The 21,233-nt window shown below is 29.4% G+C and overlaps 1 protein-coding gene across 1 annotated transcript; it reads right to left on the reverse strand.

Annotated features, from left to right (window-relative positions):
* Nucleotides 1-673: 673 nt before the first annotated feature.
* LOC145583710 (uncharacterized) lies at nt 674-13,504 on the reverse strand. The gene is made up of 2 exons (XM_081640727.1): nt 13,346-13,504; nt 674-1,032 (listed from the first exon to the last, which is right to left on the reverse strand). Exons 1-2 carry the CDS (start codon nt 13,454-13,456, stop codon nt 805-807), a joined length of 339 nt encoding a protein of 112 aa, XP_081496853.1. The 5' UTR covers nt 13,457-13,504; the 3' UTR covers nt 674-804.
* Between the last annotated feature and the right edge of the window lie 7,729 nt (nt 13,505-21,233).

Consider the following 21,233-nt stretch of genomic DNA (forward strand, 5'->3'; position numbering starts at 1 on the left):
ACAAAATCTTGAGTCAACCAATCAATAAAGAATGTAGGGATCGGAGTAGAAAAGGGGAGAGGAATTTTAAAAGGAGGAATGTTAGGCATTTAGAAATGCATAACAAAGGGTATTCATGTAATTATGCATATGTACAAACGAATAAATATTCTGATATCATTGGATGATCAAATGGTACCATTGAATATACAGTGATACTATATGTGCACATAATGGTATTATATATGCATTTAGTTGTACTAAATTTATGCGTAAATAGTACCACTGAGGTTTCAATTGTACTATATAAACTTTCAGTGGAACAATCAGCATGTGGTCCCCCATCACGTGATATAATCCGACCAAAAAATAGGTATGGTCCACCTACATGCCTCTCTCTTCCTATCTCTCTCCTCTTTTCTCTCTCTACCATGTGTTTTTATAATATTTTAATCAATGTTATGCATTAGTAAATGCATAACTTTCCTCCATTTCTAGTTCCTCGAAAAGAGGAAGCCCCAATTAATCTCTGGGATGAACAAATTTGTTTATCACATGACATTTTGGTAAATAAATCAACAACTTTATCCAGTCATCGTCACTGTAGGACCCACTTTTATGGAAAAAGTGGTTGATTTATTTACCCAGTAGAAAATCTTCAAATTAATCCTAACTAGAACCATCATAATAATAATTTATTTTCAAAAATATTCAATATAACCATTTGCCACAAAAATTTATTCCAATTGATACATCAATTTTAATTGGGTTTACACAAGGGAAAACCAAATTAAATTAAAATAATTTAATCAAGATTACAAGAAATTAAAGCTTAGATTGTGGGCGACCAGCAGTAGTATCAATAACATGGCAGAAAAATCTAGCAGGGGGAATAGTTAAATGATTCTGAAGAATAGCACCAAGACTTGTTATTAAATTTTTCTTGACAACTTTATTAATACCACCCATTGATATTAATTGTGCAAATGCTGCTGGATCTTTTGTTCCTGTAAATGATATTGGTACTGATCCTTTCACTACCACCATCACCAACTGAAATAATAAATGCAATCATATTATAAATATATAATACATAAATAAAATTAGGAAAATGCTGTACATATCCCTTAGAGTTACATATAAGCATAAAAAACACTCTTCAATATTGTATAAATTTAGAAAATCGCGTCAAAAATACACTAATTACACTGATTTACGCGTGAATTTCTAATTTTATATAATTTCCAGGAGTGTTTTTAATGCTATACATAGCTCTTATTATAATAAGTGATTATAATTAATTGTACAATCATTTTCAGTTAGCTCAGCTTGCAACTACTTCTAAGGGTAATTAAAAAAAAAAGGAACTAACAATAATTATGGAATAATGCTAATTATTTTCATTTTTGGGACTAATAATTCAATTAAAGTTGACCAAAAATGTCTTAGTCCCTATTGAGTGGTTGTTGTTATAAGATATATGCATATGAATCAGACTATTGATTAAAGGAAACATAGCATGTAGGAGACATTGAAAACAACTATTGAAAATGTATAAAGGGCTAAAGTAAATTGATCTTTCTTTGTTAAAGAAACACTAACTAGATGAGTCTGATTCAGACTAAATCTATTAAATTCATAATACAATTCATTTCTAATTGGATTGGGATAATAATTAGATTCATATTTGAGTTTCATTATTTCTCTCAAATTTAAATCATGTGATGTCAACTTGAGAAGGATTCGGATAACATTATCAATCAATTACGATAACAATTTAAATCAAAATTGAATTGCTCCTAACCTTGGATTTAACTTTAAGGCGAAAAATTTAAATCAAAATACCAAAAAATTATATTGATTCTCTTCCTTTTTACTACCTGTATTTTGTAATAATCGCAACACTTTCTTTTTATGTCCATTTTATAATAATTACTACACTTTCTTATTTGGTAAGAACTTATTATTATTTTATTAATTATCACTTTATAAATATTTTATTATTTCTCTCTCCTACTAACTCTATCTACTACACTATGGAGTACTATTTTATTATTTCTCTATATTATTTTATTAAAGCCTACAAATCTATTTTTTTTTTCTTAAACTATATGCATTCTATATCATTGCGATTATTATGCAACGGAGTGAGTAACTTATTTTTATCGCTATCCACATTTGGGGAGTATCAAACATTGCACTAGCCCTATTGACAACAAAGTGACAAACTTGTTGTTCGTTCTTCTCTCTCTGAAAACTAGCCAAGTAAAGTGGTGTTAATTCTGCCAAATTAGGGCCCTCCATATGACTAAAATCACGATCCAATTTATACAGCATAGTCCATGATTTTTGATTTTAGTAATACAAGTCACTTATGTACTATGTTTATTAAAGTAGTGGAGACGACACTTTGATTTTCCATTTTGGACATATGTTGGAGTAACACAACTTACACGACGCAAATACAGTTATACAGTGAACCACTAACGTTAGTAACTAGCTATGACGCATAGACCCACAAGCACTTTATATAGATGCGTTTGGGTCTATTTACTTTGTTGCCTTTGGTACGGAGTAACATATATACCAATGTGACAAAATATCAATTAATTAATCTGTAATCCCCCGTATTTTTAAATATATTAGTAATGAAATTATATTTTATTCATAATATTTATTTGTATTTTTTTTCGGATTTAATTTCAAAAGTTTCAAATTATTTTTGGGTTTGATGAACGATTTTATTACAAAGAACTTTTTATGAACCTTTCTTCACTAATTTATATCCAGCAAACAAACCAAACCCACTTTCTTTTCTTAATTGGCCCATTAATTTTATGAGGCCCAATCTTAAAACTAACCCTACACCACTCTCTCTCCTATAAATACCCCATACATCCCCAAAATTTCCCACACAAAAAGGTTAGTCTTATTTTCATCCTCCTTTGTTTCATTATTTTGCTTAATGTTATTTTAATTGTTTTGGGTTTTGATTTTAGTATAAAGATTATATTTTTAGTATTAAATTATATTTTAATGGTATAAAGATTATAAATTTCAGATTATATTTATGTTATAAATTTCATATTTTATGAATTATAAACCTAGGGTTTCAATTTATTGAAAATCATGATTTTAGGGTTTTTAATGAACAATTGATTTAGGGCTTTTATAGTAATGATGTTTTGAAATTTTGGTGATTATATTACTAATTAGTTTCCAGATTATTTTGAGCACGTAAATTCGTATTTTAATGTTTAGATTTCGGTTCGTTAATATTAATCCCGTTTTAATCCCGATCAGGTTCTGAACTCATCCGATTTTGACAAAAAAGTAGTGTTTTCCATGTGGAAACGATGTTTTAAGAAAGACTCACTACCTTTGGTAGTGAGCACCACCCTCTCGTGGCCAAATTCTGCCTCTAAATATGATTTTCGGGCAGTTTTTCATTTTTAACGAAGTTTTTTATTTTTAAAATTTTATCCTTGAGTTTGATTAATAAAATTAATTATTTTTAAAGTTAATTAAGCATATAAATATATGTTTTATTTATTTTAATAAGTTTTTCATCATATTATATTGTTGGAAATTACTTGGGATAGTAATATTAATTGTTGGTTGTTTTCTAGGAAGTGATTATTCCCTAGGAGAATTTTAAGTGATTAAAAGTGGCTCAAAAGGATTGTTTGTATGAGGTACGTACATGTCTACTTCGTTATAAGTAGTATCATGTTTAGGTACCAAAAGGAAAGAACTTAGTTTCATGATTAGGGAACACTTGGATGGAAATTGTTTGGTTACACCTTGATTTAATTCATGTGCTTATGTTTATGAAACATGTTTTGGTGAATTGATTATGTTTGTATGGAATTATGGATGCAAACATGTTGAATTATATTGGATAAAATGTTTGTATGGAATGTTGATACAAGCATAATTTTATTGGATTGGTTTGTTAACCACATTTGGTTTATTAAAGGATTGGAATTGAATGGTTTAAGTGGAATGAATTTATTAATTATTACCTTATATTATTATTGTATAATTGGATATTCATATGCTTGAGTGTATGTATATATGATTGACGTATATAATTTTATGATATGATCTGATTTAATTGTCTTGCTACTATTGTTATATTGAATGATTGTGTTATATTTCTGGGTTTTTTTTAATGTTATTGCTATAGGGAGTATTGTTCTTGAGGTTTTAGGATTATTAATGCAGAGTATTATTTTTGGGTTGAGATATGATTATATTTGGGTTATTAGTATGTGTTTTAAGAGTTGAGATATTTTATGAATTGGGAACTTGTGCCAATATTGAGATATTATTTATTAATTTGTGAATGGTTATTTGATCAATGTGTGAGATCAAAAGGTTGAGAATTATTTATTTTGTTATGGGTTTGAGGCTCAGCGTTATAGACCTTAGTCCTTGGCATGTTGGTAATGAGATAATGATCATGAGTTAAGAATGAGGTACAATCTTTATTATTTATTTTTCTATGGTCCCCTACAGTGGGAATTGACCCGTATGTGGTCTGGTTCAAGGTGTTTTCTAGTTATTGGGAGTATTCAAGTTTTTATACTTGTTGGTTTTATTCGAATTACCCATGTCTAAGGCTAGGTATAGAACAATGAGCATGGCACACTTACGGGATAGAGAGTTGAGTAAAGGTTTGTATTATTATTCGAGGTTGAGTTGATAAAGGTTATTTTCAGAGTACAATGTGTTATGTAGTTTTGAACTACATTATTTAATTGAGCTAGTAATGTTGATTATCCTAGACTAACTTTGTGAGAATGGAGTCGCGCCCATTCTTGCATCGCGCTAAACTTTTATTTCAAATGGTCATTTGGGACCTGGATTGGACAACCTGGTCTATTGCTTACTCCAAACTAAATTAAATTTATTAAATTGAATATGATGAGTCAAGTGTTTGGAATTTAGTAAGTATGTTGAGTCAATTAAATTGTCTAAGTGTGGAGTCTTGATTAATGAATTCGTGTTGTATGTTTATTTACTTTAATTAATTGAGCATGCTAGGTTTGGTATGTTGTAGCTTGTATGTACTCAGCTTTGCTGATTGCGTGCTTTTGTGTGTGTTTTCTTTTGGTCATGGCCTTCGCCTTTCAATGACCCTGTGATGATCCAATTATTACACTTGTATTATTGGGGAGCAGTATGCACAGGTTAGCTTGATGATGTGAAGTTAAGGGATTTGACAAACGCATTGTCAAGGGATTGGTGTGATTGAGAGTATTCGATTCTTGTGTTGAACTTATTTATGCTTTGCTATTTCGTTTATGTTTTGGATTTTTAATATTGGTTTGGTTTTAAATAAGGGCCTTATATGGTTCCAATTTGTAAGCTTTGACTTATTCGTTTTCTAAATTGTGTTATTTTAAATACTTAAGTTTGATTTTTCCGCTGCGATACTTTGATAAAGCCTTAACGTTTTAACACGTGGCGGTAACATGTCAATGGTTCTCCACTATTTTATTTAAAGTAAGTGGTTTGAAAAAGGGAGAATTATTGGGGTGTTACAAAGTGGTATCTGGGAGCTTAGGTTCGATTTAATTACCACTAAAATTAATTTAAAGTTTTTAGGCGCCTAACGTTTTAAATCTAATGAGTTTATTCGACTACCTTATTTAAAGTTAACTTAGATTTTCAAAAATTATTCTATTCTAATATATTTATTTCGGCATTTAATAAAAAAAGTTTATTTATTTGTTTTATATATTTTCAAAGTATTTTTGTTATTTTGAAATAAAATGAATTTAATTATTTATTTTTATTCCTAACTTGTGTGCTTATTTTGCTTATCGGTGAGATTTGGGTAGCATTAGAAAGGGCGTATAGAATAGATTATTTATTTCTTTATGCATTGTAATTAATTACTTAATGCTTTTATATTGTATGAAGTGATCATGCAAGTTATTTAATTGTGTATGTTCATGTAATGGTGCAAACTTGAGTGATCACTTAGTATCATGTTTAAGGATTAAAGCATGTCATATGGAATGGAAGGGAATGAGATTCTTTGTGTAATGTGAAATGTTTAAATGATTTAATTTATTTGTGTGAAGCATGTAATTATGTGTCTACTAATGTGTGTTAATTTAATGATGTTATGCACTTGATGCATGAATTTTGGTGGAATTGAATCAAGGGAATTATTTTATTTAATTTTCGTGTGCGTAGGAATGATTAAAAATAAATAATCATTTCCTTTGAAAGTGACTTATTAGGGGCGATTGTGTGGCCGTGTCCACCTTTCTACCTTAATATATATATTTGATGATTATGAATGTGATTTATTAAGCAAGAAGAGTTTTTTTCGCGCTGATGTCAGCCTAAGAGTGTGTTACATTTCTAGGTAGAGAAGGAGGATGGCTAACAATGATGCTTTAGCTGCTGCTATTAGGACTAGTTGAACCAAATTCGATTGACTTGCTTATTAGTTTGCCTACTAGTGAGGTTGTGAGGTGCACCAAGATACATAAGGGTTTACCTTTGAGGATTGGAGAGACTGATTTTCCATCTGATCTTATAGAATTTGAGTTGGATGACCTTGATGTCATTTTGGGAATAGATTGGTTAGCCACTTATAAGCTAATATAAGATTGATTGTGAGATAAAGAATGTTTACTTAAGGAGTTCTTTGGGGGAGATTGTGTATTACAGACGTTTTGGGAAACCAAATGGTATTGGGATTATTTCTGCGTTAAAGTTGTCAAAACTTGTACGTAAGGGACATCCTTTGTTCTTTTATTGTGTGCAAGACTTGGAAATGAGTAGTAAGTGAATGTGGAAGATGTGCCAATTGTGAATGAGTTTTGGATGTATTTTGTGAAGAAGAAATATGGGAGCATGAGATTGTGGATCGATTATAGAGAGTTGAAATAATGTCACAATAAAGAATAAGTACCCACTACCCAAGATCGATGATTTGTTTGATCAATTGAAGGGAGCTAGTGTGTTTTTCAAGATTGATTTACGTTCGGGGTATCATCAATTAAGAGTGGCTGATAAGGATATACCTAAGACTGCTTTTAGGATTAGATATGGGCACTACGAGTTTACAGTTTTGTCTTTTGAGTTGACCAATGCACTTGCAATTTTTATAGACTTGATGAATCGAGTATTCCATGAACAAGTTTGTAGTTGTTTTTATTGATGATATTTTGGTATACTCGAAAAGTGAGGAAAACATGAGCCATTGGGAGGCCGAGGATGATATGAGAAAGAGATAACCTAAGTTGTTTAATGAGGTGAGTTACGAGGGCGTAACTCTTGTTCTTTAAGGGGGGTAGAATGCGTATAATTTCGCGTTTTTTTTTACCCTATTTTATGCTATTTTATGGTGTTTTCATGCTTTTCATAGCGATTTTATTTGTTTACGCATCTAGTGAAGTGCGTAAATTGGAATGGTGATAAAGTATTAGTGTCGATATTATGACACAATTGGGATATAATTTTGAAATTTTTGAAATGGCTTTATGCAAAAGTTTTGCAATTTAAGGGATTTTGTGCTAAGTTTCGGGACGAAACTTCTTTTAAGAGGGGTAGATTGTAATCCCCCGTATTTTTAAATATATTAGTAATGAAATTATATTTTATTCATAATATTTATTTGTATTTTTTTTCGGATTTAATTTCAAAAGTTTCAAATTATTTTTGGGTTTGATGAACGATTTTATTACAAAGAACTTTTTATGAACCTTTCTTCACTAATTTATATCCAGCAAACAAACCAAACCCACTTTCTTTTCTTAATTGGCCCATTAATTTTATGAGGCCCAATCTTAAAACTAACCCTACACCACTCTCTCTCCTATAAATACCCCATACATCCCCAAAATTTCCCACACAAAAAGGTTAGTCTTATTTTCATCCTCCTTTGTTTCATTATTTTGCTTAATGTTATTTTAATTGTTTTGGGTTTTGATTTTAGTATAAAGATTATATTTTTAGTATTAAATTATATTTTAATGGTATAAAGATTATAAATTTCAGATTATATTTATGTTATAAATTTCATATTTTATGAATTATAAACCTAGGGTTTCAATTTATTGAAAATCATGATTTTAGGGTTTTTATGAACAATTGATTTAGGGCTTTTATAGTAATGATGTTTTGAAATTTTGGTGATTATATTACTAATTAGTTTCCAGATTATTTTGAGCACGTAAATTCGTATTTTAATGTTTAGATTTCGGTTCGTTAATATTAATCCCGTTTTAATCCCGATCAGGTTCTGAACTCATCCGATTTTGACAAAAAAGTAGTGTTTTCCATGTGGAAACGATGTTTTAAGAAAGACTCACTACCTTTGGTAGTGAGCACCACCCTCTCGTGGCCAAATTCTGCCTCTAAATATGATTTTCGGGCAGTTTTTCATTTTTAACGAAGTTTTTTATTTTTAAAATTTTATCCTTGAGTTTGATTAATAAAATTAATTATTTTTAAAGTTAATTAAGCATATAAATATATGTTTTATTTATTTTAATAAGTTTTTCATCATATTATATTGTTGGAAATTACTTGGGATAGTAATATTAATTGTTGGTTGTTTTCTAGGAAGTGATTATTCCCTAGGAGAATTTTAAGTGATTAAAAGTGGCTCAAAAGGATTGTTTGTATGAGGTACGTACATGTCTACTTCGTTATAAGTAGTATCATGTTTAGGTACCAAAAGGAAAGAACTTAGTTTCATGATTAGGGAACACTTGGATGGAAATTGTTTGGTTACACCTTGATTTAATTCATGTGCTTATGTTTATGAAACATGTTTTGGTGAATTGATTATGTTTGTATGGAATTATGGATGCAAACATGTTGAATTATATTGGATAAAATGTTTGTATGGAATGTTGATACAAGCATAATTTTATTGGATTGGTTTGTTAACCACATTTGGTTTATTAAAGGATTGGAATTGAATGGTTTAAGTGGAATGAATTTATTAATTATTACCTTATATTATTATTGTATAATTGGATATTCATATGCTTGAGTGTATGTATATATGATTGACGTATATAATTTTATGATATGATCTGATTTAATTGTCTTGCTACTATTGTTATATTGAATGATTGTGTTATATTTCTGGGTTTTTTTTAATGTTATTGCTATAGGGAGTATTGTTCTTGAGGTTTTAGGATTATTAATGCAGAGTATTATTTTTGGGTTGAGATATGATTATATTTGGGTTATTAGTATGTGTTTTAAGAGTTGAGATATTTTATGAATTGGGAACTTGTGCCAATATTGAGATATTATTTATTAATTTGTGAATGGTTATTTGATCAATGTGTGAGATCAAAAGGTTGAGAATTATTTATTTTGTTATGGGTTTGAGGCTCAGCGTTATAGACCTTAGTCCTTGGCATGTTGGTAATGAGATAATGATCATGAGTTAAGAATGAGGTACAATCTTTATTATTTATTTTTCTATGGTCCCCTACAGTGGGAATTGACCCGTATGTGGTCTGGTTCAAGGTGTTTTCTAGTTATTGGGAGTATTCAAGTTTTTATACTTGTTGGTTTTATTCGAATTACCCATGTCTAAGGCTAGGTATAGAACAATGAGCATGGCACACTTACGGGATAGAGAGTTGAGTAAAGGTTTGTATTATTATTCGAGGTTGAGTTGATAAAGGTTATTTTCAGAGTACAATGTGTTATGTAGTTTTGAACTACATTATTTAATTGAGCTAGTAATGTTGATTATCCTAGACTAACTTTGTGAGAATGGAGTCGCGCCCATTCTTGCATCGCGCTAAACTTTTATTTCAAATGGTCATTTGGGACCTGGATTGGACAACCTGGTCTATTGCTTACTCCAAACTAAATTAAATTTATTAAATTGAATATGATGAGTCAAGTGTTTGGAATTTAGTAAGTATGTTGAGTCAATTAAATTGTCTAAGTGTGGAGTCTTGATTAATGAATTCGTGTTGTATGTTTATTTACTTTAATTAATTGAGCATGCTAGGTTTGGTATGTTGTAGCTTGTATGTACTCAGCTTTGCTGATTGCGTGCTTTTGTGTGTGTTTTCTTTTGGTCATGGCCTTCGCCTTTCAATGACCCTGTGATGATCCAATTATTACACTTGTATTATTGGGGAGCAGTATGCACAGGTTAGCTTGATGATGTGAAGTTAAGGGATTTGACAAACGCATTGTCAAGGGATTGGTGTGATTGAGAGTATTCGATTCTTGTGTTGAACTTATTTATGCTTTGCTATTTCGTTTATGTTTTGGATTTTTAATATTGGTTTGGTTTTAAATAAGGGCCTTATATGGTTCCAATTTGTAAGCTTTGACTTATTCGTTTTCTAAATTGTGTTATTTTAAATACTTAAGTTTGATTTTTCCGCTGCGATACTTTGATAAAGCCTTAACGTTTTAACACGTGGCGGTAACATGTCAATGGTTCTCCACTATTTTATTTAAAGTAAGTGGTTTGAAAAAGGGAGAATTATTGGGGTGTTACATAATCAGTCAATCAACCAATCAAAACTTTAATCCCATACATGGAGTCGGTAATGTGACAATATACCATAGCTAATAGCCACTTCGATCTACACTATATTTTTTTCGAACACACCTATAATCATTGCTCAAATTAATTACACTATACGACTACATATAACAAATTATTAAGTCCCTAAAATTCATCATTTCGTCTTAATTTATCCGTCTCATTTAAATTTATATTAAAATTAATAACATATGGAAGGTAAACAATCCATTTTGAGCATTTACTTCCTATGCACCCCCAAATGGACGTGAGTACATGACAATTCAGTGTTTTAAAGTTGAACAACTTGCCCAAACAAATGAACTTGCCACCAATTGGTTGTTGGTGTAGTGGTGATTGGGACTACACTTGGTAGGGAGCACTCATGTTCGATCCCCCGCAACAACAATCGGGAGGGGACTGGAACCTAACCACCCAGAACTGATCCCCGAATCTGGATTAGCCCAAAAGGTGAACCGGATGGAACACCAAAAAAAATGAACTTGCCTAGCCAATATGTTTTTTTGGTGTTTAGAGAGCCACAAAGGACGGGGGTGTGAATCGATCTCAAGATCTCCTAAAACTTGAAGGAAAACTCTAACCATTTGAGCTATCTCTCACTCTTTGCCTATCCATAATATGTAGTTTTAGCCTATATATGATTATATGGTACAAGGACCTCCATAAATAAATCACTATACACAACTACACAACTTCTATCGTTCTATCACCAATCAATGCTTTTAAAGTTGAACTTGCCCAACTACATAGGGACCAATTACTTATCCATCCGATTCCTTTTGTACACAACCTTTATCACTCAGCTCTCTGACTCCCTCCATCTCTCCAACATACAAGATGCGCCACTACAATCCAACTTATTTTAAATTCTAATGCTCAAAGTTATGCAGAAATGTAAAAAATCAAGATATATTATATTAAGGATCTGTTTTATTTACCTTATTTTCATTTATTTCAGATTTAATAAGTTCTGTTAAGTTAAGTTCATATAAGTTCAGTCTAAGAAAAATAAGGTAAGATAAGTTCAATTTAGGAATAGGAACAATAATTTTTTATAAGGGTTACCTAAGTAAAAATTATAACTAAAATAAATTTTAATAAATTTAATTTAAGTTTAAATAATTGAAAATCGGTTGAATAAAACATGCCCTAAAACATTAAGGGTGTGTTCTATTCACCTGATTTTCACTGATCTGAACTTATTTGAACTTATCTGAACTTACCATAAAAATACATTCTACTCCGTATTATGTAGTAATTGTTTGGATGATATTTCCTAAAAACTTCTATTTCCCACAAAATGGATAAAAACATTGACATAACATCTTAATCCCCATATAAGATAGAATTTTCTATATTGAACTAATAAATGTGTTGCCATTGCTTAGGAAGAGATATACTTTCCACGTCTAAGCAAGCAAACAGGCATGAACACAAAATAATGCACAACCATTGGATGTTTTTCAATATTAATTTTAATTTTTTAAAGCTCACCAACTTTTTTGAAGATAAGGTAGTTAAAATTTAAGTCAATAGCTTTTGTTTATTCCCTATCTCACAAGCTATTTTAAAAAGCACGGCAATATTTGAACCAACCCTTAGTCAACTTCTAATTGAAAATGTCGTAAACAGACATTCATTTGAATCAGTCTTTTTTTTTTTTTTTTTTTTGGTTGGTTGTTGTTAATCTTGTTTTGTTATTCTAAACATGCTTATACCGAAGTATCTTCAATATATGTATATGTTTTGTGCTTTTATAGACGTATTAATGATCAAGATTTTGTGTTGATGAATGTATTCACGCAGCACAAAAATGAGACAATATAACAAAAATTATCTCCTAAGTAAACTTTTACTCTAAAAAACATGCATAAGCTTCGATTTTCCTACACTAATGAATTAAGTCTACCTTGTGCAAATGAAGAAAAAGGAATTTTTTTGAATTCAAGCTAAAGATTAGTTAAGGACATAATAATAGTCTCTACTACTTGGTACACATTCTATCATGTAAATATTATTTTTTCTGTTCTAAAATAATTAACGTGTCAGTTATTCGTTTGGAAGGGAAGGAGTATTCTATAAAGATATTTTTGATTGATTTTAAGAGCATCCACAATGACTAGTTATATGTATATGTAGATGTAGTTTGGGATTGTCACATCATTAATCCTCAAGCTACATAACTTAAGCTACTACAATGATAAGCTACATCCTCTTGTAATAAACAATTTATATAAAAAAATAAAATAATAAACAAATACATAAAAAAAAAAATATTAAACAAATCAATATATGTTTGTTGGGTGGAGTGTAGTTTGGTTTAGTTACAAGAGGTTGTAATTCTACAATGGCTAGCATATAGCTAGCAATTATTTAGAAATTGTTATCAGGTTCTTATGCACAATCATTGTGTATGTTCTAAGTATACGAATACCATGATAGTTGCATAAATCTTTCCAATTTTTAGTGGATTTAGTTAGAAGTGAAATATAATACTCCGCAATATAGTAGATGTCTGAATTCTCGTGCAAATTTAAGCTATTACTAATGAGACACAAAAAAAAAAAAAAAAAAAAAAAAAAAAAAAAAAAAAAAAGAACTAATGACATAGATACCAACGATGATAGTCAAGGAACTATATAAATAAAATATCACAAAATTTCAAATAACCTCCCTAGCCCATTTGTAATTTATAATGCCCTTGTGATTCATATACACCGTAAGAAAACAAACTCCGACCCAAATAAATGAATGAATGATCGATCGATAGCTAGTAGTACAGAGAAGGGAGTAGGGTGTACTTACATGTTGAGGGCGGCCGATAATGGAAGCAATAGCAGCACTAGCTTCAGAGAAGATAGGTTCAACATCAACACCTTCCAAATTTACATTTGTTGTTATATATAGTGCTGGCATTTTTTCTTAGATCTTGTTTTCTTGGTTTATTTCTTTTTTTTAACTCTATTTTCTCTCTCTTTGATATTGAGTGAGTCAAGATGGTAGAATGGATGAAGGTGTAAATGGTCCTTAAATACTAATTGAGTACGCCGGATTTACGATTTAAAAATTAAAAAAAAAAATTAATATATGATTTTTGATTTAAAAGTAAAAGAGTCCGAAACGGCGGTAAGTCGGTAAGTTGAACTCATATTTAGATATGGTATGAAATATGAATTGATGATAGATGCGTGAAAGAAAATGACGGATTTTAACTTTTAAGTGGATTATATTATTAAGTCTTCTTTCGATCTTATTATTCAATCATTGTTTGTTTATTACCACATGTAGGGAAAGTTTAAACGCGGCAAGCAAGCACAATTTTGTACTTTCTCTATTTTAGAATATATAACGTGTTTTTAGTGTGACTGGTCACACCGTATGGTCGGTTAATACATATTAAAATACTTATTGGATAACCTTTGACCGATCGAATGATCCCTGGCCAACCGAGTAACTCTTGAATAAGTAACTACGGTCATACAGGTGTGACCAGGCATATATGAAATCTTGTGATTTTCGAATAATTGACACAATTAAACTTTTTACACAAGTCAATATACTACTTTGATACCGAGTATGTTTTATTATGTTAGTTAATACTTCCTCCGTTTTTAAATACTTGCTCCATTTTCCTTTTTCGGCCGTTTTTAAATACTTGCTCAATTTCCTTATTTGGAAAACTTTTACAATATTTAATTAAATTCTCTCACCTAGCGGACTCACCATTAATCATATTTTATTAATTTCATGTTCTCTCTCCTCCAATTCTCTCCACTACATTTGCTTTTTACAATTTTTTATCTCTTAACTATCCCACTACCTCCATATTTTATTAATTTCTCCAATTTCTCCTAAAACTCCGCGCTGGGAGAAATGGAGCAAGTATTTAAAAACGGAGGGAGTAATAAAAGTCAAAGTTAATACAGAGTATATAAATAATGAAAAAAAAGTCTAACATGTCATTTATTTTGGGGACAGAGATAGTAAAATACATTATTTTATCAAAAAATGATTTGTATCAATATTTCCCGTCATTCTTTTATTATCGAACTACATAGGTTAGGCACAATATTTTTGGTACGATAGTGGGAAAACGGAAGAAAGAGAAGGGTAGAAGTACAACATTAAATATGTAATGTAAACATAAACTAAAGAATCAAGTGTTAAAAATAAGGGTATATTTGGTATTTGTAGTGGTGCAATTATGAAATTTATTTAAAAGGCAAATGATGCTATATAATTAAAAAAAAAAAAAAAAAAAAAAAAAAAAAAAAAAAAAGGAAGTATATGATTTTGATAGTTGTTAGGAGCACGGTGCTAGCATTTTTCCTTGGACATTGGTTGTCTTTTTTCAACTGATATCTCTCTCTAGTTTATTTCTCTAAATGGTAGACTAAAGAAGGGTGTAAATGGTACTCATACTTTTAATAGTAACTGGGTACGGTGGATTTGGGATTAGAAAACGGCCGTAAGTCGGTAGGTTGAAATGTTGAATCCACATTTAGATGATGAATTGATGATAAATGTATGAAGGAAAATGACGTGTTTTAAGTGGACTTCTATTTAATTACGAGTCTGGGGTTTTTTTTGTTTTTATTTTTTATTTTTTTATCCATCTATCCTATCCAATTATTGTTTTTTTTTTTTTTTTTTTTTGAAAAACCAATTATTGTTTATTTATTACCACATTTAGTGTTGAACGGTATTGTCTAAATTCGGTCCGACCTTACTCAAACTCAAAACGAAATAATGTGTGAAATTATAACTAATTTAGCCCAAAACTTTATTACTCAAACTTTGACATGCGCTCAAAATGACATTTATTGACAACTCATCTGAGTCAATTGGACAATGAAATGAACTCGAACTACCAATTGCACCGAACACAATACTTAGGAACCCATTGTAATTTGACATAACCTATTTTTGACCCAAGCCAAAAAGAGGTGACTTACAACATGATTAGATCCAAGACTGACCCTTAATTGGTGTGCCTTGAACATTTGCAAAGGGCCCCAACTTTACAATCTCTCTCTCTCTCTTTCCGAAAAAATTATGAATATAGCCTTAAAGGCTACATATAAAAAGCTAAAACAAAAAGTTTGAGAATTTATAAACACTAATCACACCGATCTACATGTGTATTTTTGTCATAATTTTCTAAATTAATATACCATTGTGTTAATTGTTTATATGTATTGCTTAAGGCTATATGTGTCATTTGAAAATTCTACAGTAGTTATTTGAAAATGACGAACATAATTTTTAAAAATGAATGGTTGTGAAAGGGTGATTGCTTGAGAAAAGTGCATATACTCGTAGACTGTTCTCATAGACTAAACTCAACTGAACTGAACTAAACTAAACTGAGCTGAACTGACCAGAACTGAACTGAACTGAAGTGAATATTTTATAAGAGAAGGAAATTAGGAGCTAAATTGAACTGAAATAAACGTATGAGAACAGACCCTAAATATAAATCAACTTAGCATAATTAAGTTGCCTCAAACATAACCTGAATATACTTGAACCCAAAATTTTATTCGGCTCAAATTCGCCTCAAATCGATCCTAACCTACATTGAAAGATGATCCATTAATGCTCGTGCACTCATACATATTTGATATTTTCATCCTTAATTGATTGGTTCTATGTTTTCATGCCCTACAATCATGTATAATCTCACAAGTCAAAAACAAAAGTCACCCTTATAACCTATTTGCCTATACTTCATGGGACTAATGAATGCTCTCTCATCATAAAGACTTTATAATAGTGAAATTAATTTTGACTAATGGGATTGAGTAAAGGGATAATTGTTGGCTCTCTAATAGTCTAGCATTAGCTCCTATAAAAGAGAAGGCATGCATATATTGTTATTTGAAAAGTCACCTGGCCTCTAATCATAAGTAATAAACCAACCCAAGTTAGTGGTAAAGTCGATTATTTGATTTAAAGCATATGATTTATGAAAATGTAGGTTGACTCACGCTCACCTCTGTCGCAAAGCAGCCATTGTCGTAAAGCCATTAATTCTTGACCCAAATTTAATATGGTGACTGCCTGAAATTATATAAAATGCTGCAAACCAAGGAAGGCTCTTTGATTGGTGGTTTCTAATTAAATTAAAGTGGTGATATTTATATAAAATGTTGCAAACCAAGGAAGGCTCTTTGTTAGCCGACCCCACTTTTGGGATTAAGGCTTTGATTGATTGATTGATTGATTGATTGGTGATATTTATACACCAATATTATTTTATTCTTGGTTGTTTAAAAAAAAGTCTCATTTGTCTTTAACACAAAGTTTTACAAAAATGATAGGGAGTAGTTTGTTGAATTAAAACGAAATACAAAAAGAAAACAAGAAAGTGATTGATTAAAGTGAGTTAAAAGAAATAGTGGAGCTAGGTAGAGATAAAAAAAAAAAAAAAGGTACTAATAAAGCTAGATTTTTATTAAGAACGAAATTTATTTTTTGAAAGGAAAAATTATCCGGAATAATCCAATCTTTGGGGAGTCCATCCAAAATAATCTCACTTTTGGGATTTTTTTTAATAATACGACCTTTTATACCCAATCTGCTAAAAATGTTCCAAGTGACCTATAATCGATTGAAGAGGTAATTTTTGTTTTTTAAGTTTAATTTACATGTATTACAACTTGATTTGTCCAAAATTAACAAAAAAAATTGACAAAAAAAAAATCAAATAAAAAAATAAAAAAACTACCACCATCTAAGTTTCACTCACCACCATCCCTAATAAAGGTGGGCATGGGCCGTGCTGGCCCACGGGTGGCACGAGCACACAGTGGTGACACGACCCGGCACAAGCCCGCCAACGGCACGACACGACATGGTGACTGAGGAGTGGACCGTGGGCCTTGAACACGATTTTGATTAATCAACATGAGCACGACACGTTAATTTGTCCTGTCAGCACGACCCACCAACACGGCACGCGGCACGGCCCAGCACGACACACGGCATGCCACGGTCCGTGCAAATGAGTATATTTCACTGCTTTCAACAGCCATAAAACGGCTATAATAAAAAAGTAAAAGAACTATAATAATAAAAATAAGAATAATAAAAACAACAATAATAATAAGGAAAATTTGTCAAAAATAATACAAACTTTGAGCGTTCTGCTAAAAACAAGTCAATCTTTTAATTAATTATTTCTAAATAATACAAAGTTTGAGGGATATCCGTTTAAAACAAGTTATTTAACTTACGACTTATTTAGCCGGTTAATTTTTTTTATTTATCTTATAAAGTTGTTTAATAGTTTTTAAAAAATAATACAATGTCACGTGTTTTATATAACTTGTTCATCAGGTAACTAATCGGTTTTAACTTGTTTAAAGTGGATACCCCTCAAAGTTCGTATTATTCAAAAATAATTAAAAGTTTGACATGTTTTTAGCGGATTGCTCAAAATTTGTATTATTTTTGACAATTTTTCCTAATAATAATAATAATAATACAAAAACACATACGTAGTATATAAATTAATAAAATTATTTAAATATACTTTTTTCAAAAGTTGTTCAAAATATAATTATTATTTAAATATAATTATTTCTAAATATATCCGTTTAAATATATATATATGCTAATTGAGTTTAGGGGAATTTTATATATAAATCAAGGAATAAATCAAGGAATTATATATATATATATATATATATATATATATATATATATATATATATATATATATATATATATATATATATATATATATATATATATATATATATATATATATATATATATATATATGCTAATTTGCATTAATTTCATTCATGTATTATGTATTCGGTTTGTACCAAAATTATGAAATCATTACTAATAATTATTGTTATAAAAAATAAAGGTTAATATGTCATTTGGGTTTTTTTTTTTAGATGGAATAATTCATCTACATTATGAATTATAATCATGAATTGGGCATATATATTTGTTTAATATAAATTTAATCAATGTAAATAACGGTTATTTAAAAATATTATTGTAATTTTTAAAGTTCTCCTAATATGGGATAAATTAAATTTAAGGGAAGATAACAACAAATTATAATTGATAGAGTATATGTTCAATTACTTGATTATTTTGTGTGAGTTGAATTATGTCAAATACCACCAAATTCTTTTACCTAATCCAAATTTGATGTTTAATTTGGTTAAAATACAAAACAATTGAACATAAGAATTGAATGAGAAAAAAGGCACAATGACGTTATTTATTAACTATTACTAAACTGAAAATGATGACATCATCACTGCCCATATGTCATTCTCTTAATAAAAAAAATTTCTGCCTAAATGCAATGATGATGTCTTTTATTTTATTTATTTATTTATTTTTACTTTTTTTTTTTTTTTTTTTTTTGTAGAGTTATTCTATTTAACATTTTTGAAATTTAAATATTAGAAGCTGCTATCTTACTACTAAAACCTACCAATTTATTGTTGAAAATTTCATCATACACCCAGGTGTACCATGCTCATGGTACACCTAGTCAAAATACAAGAATTATAAAAACGTGGAAAGAACATTGTGTACAACTACAAAGTACACGAGCAAAAAAAAATTCAAATTGATTCTCTCCTTGATTTAAGGGATTAATTTGTTGTTTTTATTCCTTGATTTATTCCTTGATTTATTATTTACATTTTATATCACTTCTGATAAACAAATTTTATTTTTTGTTAAGAGAGAGAAATTGAGTTTATATATAGAGAGATAAATCATAATAAAACTTTAATTTTGAAGAGATTTAATGAAATTACGGAGTTAATTATATCATATTGATGAATCTTTTAATTGAAACATGTAATTGATGAATTTGTTGTTGAGGGAAAAGGTAATTTACAATTTTTTTTTCCCTTCTTTTTATCTACTTCTCTATTCTAGTGTTATATTTTCTAAGGTTGAAGATGATGTTCTTTATATTTTGATAAATGTTCTTTTATCACTTTTTAATTGGATTGAAATATGTTTCCGGAGTTTAATCAATATGTTCTTTAAGTCTATACTATATGTTCATTACGTTACAGATAATGTTTATTAAGGTATATAAATTAATTATATTCTTTGGGTATCAATAATACAAATTATGTTCTTTTTACTTAAATAGTAGTATATTTTTAAATTTTGAATTTTGAATTTTCGAAATTCAAAAATGAAATTTTGAATTATATTTGAGCGAAAATAATTATAAATAGAAGAATTTTTTATATTTGAAATGATTTGAATTAAATTTTTTTGGTAAAAATCAATTAATAGTTATCTTTTACCTTATTTTAAAAACTATGCTCAGAAAGATTGTATTCTTTATATTTCAGTATTATGTTCCTTTATATATTCATGATGTTCTTTGTAATTATGTACTATGTTGTTTCCGCTTTAATTCTGGTGCATGGTACACCTGGGTGTACGAACCACCAATTGATTTTGTTTAATTTATCAAGGTGATAAGTTTGTATCTCTTTGTATATACCAAGGGGGAGATTGACCCTTTTAAGTTTAACACTCCCTCGGTCTCCTTTTGATAGTCACTTTTGGTAGAATATCACGGGAATTAATAAACATAAATAAGAAGTAGCAAAAGTATATTGAAAAAGTAAGTTTACATTAGGTATGCAAAAAATTAGAGAGAGAAAGTAATTAAAGTACATGGAAAAGTTAAATTTGCAAATTTTTTTGCAAATGGGAATTGCTCCCTCCGTGTTTTTTCAAGTGTTACAGTTTGACCGGCACATAGTTTTAGGCAGTTTAATTGAATTAAATAAAATAAGAGGTAAGTGAGGTACTTGGAGTATTAAAAAATTGTAAAAGAAAGATAGTGGAGTTAATAGTTTATTGAAAAGTAATAAATGTGAGAGGAAAAATATAATAAAAAAAGTAGTAGTGGGTTTGAGTGGGGGTCATGAGAGGAGAGAAATAGAATATTTTAATGTAGTTTTTTGCCAAAAAAGGAAGTGTAACACTTAAAAAAAACACGGCCGAAAATGGGAAGTGTAACACTTAAAAAACACGGAGAGAGTAATAATAATGGTACTTAAAAAAAGCAAATGTGACTAACATTTTGGGTTATCGAAAATGGCATAAGTGACTATCAAAAGGGGATGGAGGGAGTAATATCTATTAACTATTACTAAAACAAAAGTGGCTGATATCATCATTGTCTACGTGTTGCTATCTCAATAAAAAATTTCCCGCCTAAATGCAATGATGATTTCAACCTTTTTTTTTTTTTTTTTTTTTTGGGGAAAGCTATCATATTTAACATTTTTGAAATTTAAATATTGGAAGTTTCTGTATTACAACTAAAATCTATCAATTTATCACAGTAAATTGAACAAATTTAAAATAGCACACTAATAAATGACCTCCTACATTAAACTATGAATTAGAAAACGTTGAATAGATATATCATAATTTTGATTAAAATAAAAAATTCAATAATTACAAAATACGTAATTCTTATTTATATTCATGTATAATAGCAATTTATTTTTAAAATGTACAAATTAAAAATAGATTTTATATAAAACTTGCATCGCACAGGTTCTAACCTAATTTTCTAATATTCCAGATAAAATTTTCAATCAAGCTGTAATTGGAAAATTGAAAAAATTAGAGTCAAATACTTGATCAATCAATTTTAATGAAAAAAAAAAAT

Source organism: Chenopodium album, chromosome 2 (assembly GCF_948465745.1).
Source record: "Chenopodium album chromosome 2, dcCheAlbu1.1, whole genome shotgun sequence".
Taxonomy (NCBI): Eukaryota; Viridiplantae; Streptophyta; class Magnoliopsida; order Caryophyllales; family Amaranthaceae; genus Chenopodium; species Chenopodium album.

Excerpts from the sequence above, each read along its gene's own strand:
- LOC145583710 (XM_081640727.1), bottom strand. The coding sequence starts at position 13,456 with ATGCCAGCACTATATATAACAACAAATGTAAATTTGGAAGGTGTTGAT. Across the intron at positions 1,033-13,345 it reads TTATCGGCCGCCCTCAACAT|TTGGTGATGGTGGTAGTGAA; the intron begins GTAAGTACACCC and ends TTATTATTTCAG.